At 34.6% G+C, this 7,911-nt stretch overlaps 1 protein-coding gene across 1 annotated transcript in view; it reads right to left on the bottom strand.

The window, feature by feature from the left end:
* The window catches only part of LOC107588473 (brain-specific angiogenesis inhibitor 1-like), a 70,956-nt gene that overhangs the window by 9,992 nt on the left and 53,053 nt on the right, over window positions 1-7,911 (bottom strand). Inside the window, exons 15-17 of the mRNA XM_016276574.1 lie at window positions 6,830-6,905; window positions 5,891-5,993; window positions 5,234-5,277 (exon numbers count right to left, since the gene is read on the bottom strand). Coding sequence (XP_016132060.1) covers window positions 5,234-5,277; window positions 5,891-5,993; window positions 6,830-6,905 — 223 coding nt within the window. The remainder of the gene's footprint in view (window positions 1-5,233; window positions 5,278-5,890; window positions 5,994-6,829; window positions 6,906-7,911) is intronic.

Genomic DNA, 7,911 nt, shown 5'->3' with positions numbered 1-7,911 from the left:
GAGATGTGGCTTGAAGGGGCACGGATGGCAAGGAGGGAGTTTTGAGAGATGACGTCTCCCCCAGAGAGAGGTAGCTGGCTAGCGTCTCTTCCACCGGGGGCATCATCTCATAGCCGCTTTCGCGCATCGACTCGATGTTCGCATAACTCGTATGCTGAGACTGATATATGCGTGAGGAAAACGGCCTCTTCCATTCCTTCTCGATCTCAGTGTGGAGATCAGGAAGGAAAGGAAGGCTCACTTGAGCTGGTCTATGGTCAGAGAGATAACGTTCGTCAAGACGACCTTGCGACGTCACCTCCCTGGCTCGTTTCCACGTTAATTCGAGCCTGGCCGTGGCCCGATCCATTACCTCTAGCAGCTCACCATACGCAGGGCAGGTGGACTGGGAAAGCTCAGCCTCGGCTTCTTCACTCTCCACATCCATTCCCTGCTCTTGTTGGGCTGGGCCCAACTGAGCACTGGCCCCTGGATCAGATGATATTAGAGAGAGGATATCATCGTCCAGCGGCTGTCTCTCGCCCGACGCCGATGTATATATATATATATATATATATATATAGTAATTTTAATGGTAAAAGTCTGCAAAAATAAAAATGTTTGCATATTTTAGTATTATTTATATACTACTTTTATCCACATTTTGAATTAGCTTTTATTTTTGTACTTTCAGGTTTAATTTGAATTTTTGTTAGATTTTTTGTTATGTGCTTTTGTCATTTTTATTTGTTTTTGGCTTTTTAATATTGCTATTTAGGTTTAATGTATTTTTACTTCAATTTTAGTTTTTATTTTATTTTATGAAATATTGATTAAATATAATATGAAATATTGTCTTAGCAAGTTACTAAAAATATTTCATCTGATGTTTGTATTATTTCATTTCAGCTTTATTTCAGATAAAGTGGTGGGGGGCATCTTGAGTTATTTACACTGTTAAAGAGTTGGATTCTCATGCTAAATATGGCCAAAGTTTCAAAAAACGATTTGGACGTATAACAGAGTATTTCTGTGTCAAATACACACTTCCGGGTTTCTTACAAGTTTCGGAAAGTTTTTTAGATTATGGCTCCTTATGACGTCATGAAGGGTGGAACTCCATATATGGGCATTTCTCCCGGAAGAACGCGCCCATGCACACATTGACCAGAGCGAGAGCAAGAGCGCGCCCATCAACGCGCTTCATTCAGCTGCACTGCACGGGACAACGGCACGCCTGCAGGAGCTCGGCTGTTTCCGGAGAGAATCGTAAAGCTGTATCTTTCTTTTATAAATATGATAAAACTAAAGACTTTTTGGAGATATGAAGGATGCAGTACTACTCTATAGGTACTCAAGATGAGATTGGGTGAAACTGTGTGTGTTATGCCCCTTTTAACAAAAATATTTTAACAGTTTTAGTTTTAATTACCAATAATAGCCCTGTTAAAGGTAAGTTTCCTAACTATATGTTGAAAAACTGTAATAAATATAATAGGACATTTCATGTATTTACAGTAAAATACTGTTAAATGACGTTTATGGAAGTGAAAAAGAACAAGTGATTATTAATTTTCAGTGCAAAATGTAAATTAACGTTCCTAGAATTCTAATGCGTGATTTTTTTTACTGTAAATTTGTTTAATCCATAAAACCTAAAATGTTGCTACTGTAATTTTTATGGTAAATTCTGGCAGCCACAGCTGCTGATTTTTTTATTGTAAATTTCACAGATTTCTTTTACGCAGTAAATGCATGCAAAATGCCTCAAGTAAATCCATGAATGAGAAAGATCATGTAAGAACCAAAAAACAAAAAAACGCTACCGTGTGATTGAAGTGCGAGTCAACAGAAAGCCCACACTCTTTAAAGCTGTTAACTAAAAGACAGTCAGTGACAAGGACGCCTCCTCACATTCCAATTTCTCTCCCAAATATGAACTCATTAATCATAGCAGCTGTCCAAGATGGATTTTAATTTCGCACTGAACACACACCAGCCCCGGCTCCCCTTCGCTCAATGCGGGCAGATTACATTTCACTGTTCTCTTCCTGTCTCTCAGCCTCTCTCTTCCGCTCCCTTTATCTCATTCCTTCCTCTCTGTCACCATTCTCCTTGTCTTTTCTTTTCTTCTCATTTCTCTGCATTATTGTGTTTTATTCTTGTGTTATAAGTGGTGCTTGGTGTACTATTACTTTTCTAAGAAATCGTATATATAATATTCTTTTGTCCAAAAAGATTGTTCATAGTCTTATTTACTGTATATACCACTTATAAGGACAAAAATAATATACACATTTTTAATGTTTTTGAGGCTGATAGTCTTATTTAGCTACTGTATATGCTACTTATAATTACTAAAATAATATACACATTTTTAATGTTTTTGAGGCTGATAGTCTTATTTAGCTACTGTATATGCTACTTATAATTACTAAAATAATATACACATTTTTTATGTTTTTGAGGCTGATAAATCTTATTTAGCTCCTGTATATACTACTTAAAAGGACTAAAATAATATACACATTTTTTATGTTTTTGAGGCTGCATTTATTTGATCAAAAATACAGTAAAACAATAAAATTGTCAAATATTGTTACAATTTAAAATAACGTTTTTTATTTAAATAAAGTATAAAATGTAATTTATTCCTGTGATGCAAAGCTGATTTTTTTAACAGCCATTACTCTAGGCTTCATTGTCACACGGTCCATCAGAAATCACTGTAATATGCTGATTTGGTGTTCAATAAATCAAATAAATCAATAAATCAAATCATTAAGTTTTGCTACTTAATATTTTTGTTATCGCTTTTTCCCCCTCCAGGATTCTTTGACAAATATAACATTCAAAAGAATAACATTATTTATTCAAAATAGATTAAAAAAAAAAAAAAAGTAAGTCTTTACTGTCACTTTTGATCAATTTAATACATCCTTGCTAAATAAAAGTATTAAATTTAATTTATCTTAAGAAAAGTGAGTAGTGACTCCAAACATTTGAACTTTTCACCAGTAAGAAACCACACATGACACTCCAGCAATGCACTAAAAACCACATGAAGCACTTTTGTACTGGCACAGCAATGCCCTGATAACAAATAACAACAATAGTGAGTTTTGCACTTTTTTCAATTTTTTTAACAGGATTTTTAAATTCTATTGTTCTCAGTCTGTTCTCCCTTGAGGCAACGGCAGAAAACGTTATATCTTTAACATATCTATATGTAACCATCTAAATGCAAATGTTCCACCCACACTGCATTAAGCGCTATGTGCACGAACTAGTCTTTTGCAGTTTTAAAAGACAAAAAAGAGCGCAAACAGATGGATGTGTAGGGGGTGAAAGTACAAGCATGACCAGAAGGCCCACGGTTCTTTGTTAAAGTACAACATAATGCTGGTGCTCGTCTGTCTGATCGTCTGTCTGCCTCTTTCAATAGAATCTGGCTTCAGATACGCAGTCTCAATTTTCTTGCTCTCTTTGCAAAGGAAAAAGAATAAATAAGATTCCGTTCATGTTTGCTAATGAAGCCAAACTTATTCTCATGGTAATACATAATGCTTGTCCTATTTCAGCTCTTCAGTGTGTATTTCGAATGTGACCATAATAATTCAGATGTAAATTCTGCAGCTGAAGCACTTAGAGTGACGCTGTCAGGATTTACCTGTTATGTTTCTCGGCACTAGTAAAGACGTGCCAATCACGTCTGTGCCAAGCATTCATTCATTTAGATGATTGAGATGATTATTGAGATGACAGGATGGATTTCCATTTGAATGTCAGGTGCCAATCCTTTACTCATAGATTTAAAGCTTCATACTTTATAGTGCATAAAACGTCCTGAGATCTGAATGCAGCTCATAGGAGGACTGTTTTTTTATGATAAATATAAACATATAAAGGAAACGTGATTAAATCTACATCTGTGTAACTGTTATTTCTCTAACACACTCACAAAATACATACTAAATACATACTAAATACATACTAAAATAATGATGTATTTAGAATACTAAAACACTAATAACATACTAAAAACACTTTACAATAAGGTTCAATTTATATTAATGTTAATCTCTACATATACTAATATACTTTTCACATGTAAAGTTCTAGAAATTGGCATACACCAGTGTTTAAAATGTGGGTTCACATAAGATTTTTAAGTTCTCATATGTTAATTTATTTATTTGTTTGTTTGTTCAAAAATACAGTATAAAACAATAATTGTGAAATATTATTACAGTACAATTTAAAATAACTTTTTCTTTTTTTAAATATATTTTACATAATAAATATATTTGAAAGATTCCAGTGATGGCAAACAACACAATATTTATAAATCAGCACTACCCTAGATTACTAAATGCTGCAAAAAAAAAGACGTTGTTCACAATAGGTTCATGAATCATGATACCTTGGATTATCAAATCGAACCTTTTTTTTTTAAAGTGCTACCAAGACCATACAAAAATGAAAGTTTTCATATGGGAGTATGATTTATTTACCATCATCTTTCTACCATAATTTTTTCTAACAATATTTTTGGACAAACTGCAGCCAAACTAGTTAAAAATGAGACAACAGTACTGGTGGCCTTCAAAAGCAGTTGGTCTATTGCATCTCAGTTTGCAAGGCCGGTATCACAGCAATCAGTGTAAATATTTGTGATGCACATTTGGCTTTTACCAATACTAGTTGTATCTTGAATATATAAATCAACATAAATATAAAAATAAAATGTCTTCAGCCACCAAAGTACCTTGTGTTAACATGCTAAAACACTTATACAAATTTATCCTTGCAACATATTTCAGTTCTTCTACAGAGAGTGCATGTCTGCAGCCAGAACCTTCTTGTCTTTTTCCCTCTCTGCTCTTTCTAACCATTTTCTCTTGTAGCCTGCTTTGTGTGTCTCATCTCTGCTTTAATTGGAAGTGTGTTTTCAGTGATGTGTATACAGTACAGAAGGAATGTGGCATGCAAAAATCATCCAATGTCAAAGTGGAGTCAGTGCTGGGTCAAGTGAAGATCAAGGCATGTTGAATCTGCAGGATTCAACATCTCCTGTCACTGAGGTTGCATCAGTGTAACATACATTTAATATACTACATCACGTTGTCTCTAACCCTTTATCAACACACCCCTCTTTAAGCCTTGGAAAATACACCCTACTGTGTGACTGAAGATTTCCTGCAAAACTCAACAGACAGCAAAAACAGATTTAAATTAATAAACGGCTTCTCACCTGTCATTCTCATCCCAGGAAATGCAGGTTTGGTTTGTGGTACCCTGTGGAGAGAGTAAGAGTGCGAGAGGCAGAGAAGGATGTCACCTTGAGATTTTGCCTTGCAAATATGTATTGGTATACATTACTATTTTTTTTTTTTTTTATTCCCAAAAATTTGAAATCTTAGCCTTGCTAACAGTCAATTAAGTTGGGAAAAAAGGTAAGCAGGACAGGAATATCAGCAATATTGAGGACACTAAAAATAAATAAAAAGATGCACATATAAACACAAACTTAATTGAAAATAATTAATGGAATAATAATACATTTAAAAATGATAGAAAACAAAAAAGAAAATAATAAAAATATTTTTTTCCAAAAATAGTGAAATTCTGGAAAATGGCTAAACACTCATACAACTAGAAAGAAAGTAATTATTAAAATAAAATTAAAATAAATTACAAGTAATTAATTCAAATTAAATTACAATTAAAAATCGTCCTACAGTATGTGAGAGAAAAAGTCCCATGCTTGAAGAATTCTTCTAAAAGAATCAAATTAAAAATGAATTAATGTTAATGTGTCAGAGAGACATAGTTTGAATAATATTGGAACAAGGCTGTACACATATCGCGATTGATGCAACATATGGGTTTAAAGGGCAGACTGACTTACATTGTAAAGGTGTGAGAACTCAATCTCTAGTGGAGTTGAGAGGGAGCTGGGAGTGGGTTTGATTGTCACAGATATCACCCTGGAGTTCAGCACTGTGCTATTTCTGTGAAAATATAGAGAGAGATGAGAGAAAATATGAGGACTGCAAAAAAACTGAAGGGGGAAGAAGAGAGGAGGTCACGATCTTCAAAAAAGCTCCCATGTTCCCATGTGACAAATATAGTATGAGACACTTCACTTTGTGCTGTGGTAAATGTGCATGTCATTTGCTCATAGAGTATATTCTTTTTTGACACTTTTTGTGTCACCAGATATCTGTTTCAAAATCACCACATTCCAAGAAAAAGAGAAAAATGAGAAAGACAGAAAACAGACAAAACAGAAATGACCAACCTTTCTGTTGAACCCTAAAGACGTTTCAATACATTTAGACATCTTTCAGCTATTCAGAAAGGCTATAAAACTATTACAAGGCAAGTGTATTTTTTTATGGCTTTGTTTTTATGTAATTCTTTCTGATATTGCAGAGTGTCCTATTAAAAATCCCTTTAAAGGAACAGTTCACCCAAAAAATGAAAATGTAATTTACTCACTGTCATGTCATTCCAAACCTTTATGACTTTCTTTCTTCTATATGGGCATAAAAGACATTTTGAGAATGTATATATATATATATATTACTATTTTTTTTCTCTGTTCATCAGTCAGTGTTAACTGGTTAGGCATACACATATAGCTCTGAAAACGTTTGCCAAGATAAATAAAATATAAAATCTGACAATAATGGTATGAAATCTATCACTACTTTAGCTCAAATAATGCTAAAACTTGAAAAAGTGTAGCAGGTTGGTCTTTCTTTAAAACCAAGAAAACAGCAACAGAGAGAGAAACCAATTGAAATGCACAAAGTCTCAACATAAAATGAAAGCAAAGTCTCACCTCTGTAGAGAGAGAATACTGCCCAAGTTTCTATACAGTACGATACCAGTCACAAATGCTGAGGCGTTATCTTCATCTATAACACAAACACACACACACACATACTTTATAACAGATATACAGTATCATCTCAGTTCCTGTTAAATAAAAATGCATAAAGCAAAGTGATGAGAAAAATAAATGCTATAAGAGGTCATTGAGATACAGACTTGATTGGTGTGTAATCAAACCCTTTATTTAGAGCCCTGTAATGTAACTGGAGGTGAGATTGCAGGTTGCTCTCTCTCTTCCTGTTTCTCTCTATTTAACCCTGCAGCTTCTCACCTATGAGTTGGGCAACATGACTAATCACTTAACATATGCTTGCAGACCTTCATTACACACACAAATACACAGCGTGTTCCAAGAGTTATCCTTTTTTAATGAACACACACAGGTTTCCATGTTTTATGGGGACATTTCATAGGGGTATTGGTTTTTATACTGTACAAACTGTATATTCTTTCCCCTTACCGAACCCCCTAAACCTACCCCTCACACAAAACTTTCTGCTATTTTAGATGTTCAAAACACTTCATTCTGTATGATTTATAAGCTTGTTTCCTCATGGGGAACAAAAATGTCCCCACAAAATCAAAATTTACTGGTATTACTATCCTTGAAGGAACATTTCATTTGGTACTCATAATGTAGGGAACACCAGGTGTATACACACACACACACACACACACACAGGTTTGTTTTTGTGAAAAGTGGGGACATCCCATAGGCGTAATGGTTTTTATACTGTACAGACCGTATATTTTATTGCCCTACACCAACCCTACACCTAAACCTACCCCTTACAGGAAACTTTGTGCTATTTCAGATTTTCAATACACTCCATTCTGTGTGATTTATAAGCATTTTGAAAAGTGGGGACATGGGGTAATGTCCTGAAAAGTCACCTTCTCCTTGTAATACCTGTGTCATTATACAAATTGATGTCCTCATTTGTCACAAAAACGCGCGCGCGCACACACACACACACACACACACACACACACACACACACACACACACACACACACTCACACCCACAC

Source organism: Sinocyclocheilus grahami, unplaced genomic scaffold, assembly GCF_001515645.1.
Source record: "Sinocyclocheilus grahami isolate Dianchi unplaced genomic scaffold, SAMN03320097.WGS_v1.1 scaffold104.1, whole genome shotgun sequence".
Classification (NCBI taxonomy): domain Eukaryota; kingdom Metazoa; phylum Chordata; class Actinopteri; order Cypriniformes; family Cyprinidae; genus Sinocyclocheilus; species Sinocyclocheilus grahami.
The sequence above is the reverse complement of the archived record's forward strand: the minus strand, read 5'-3'. Positions and strand labels throughout refer to the sequence as shown.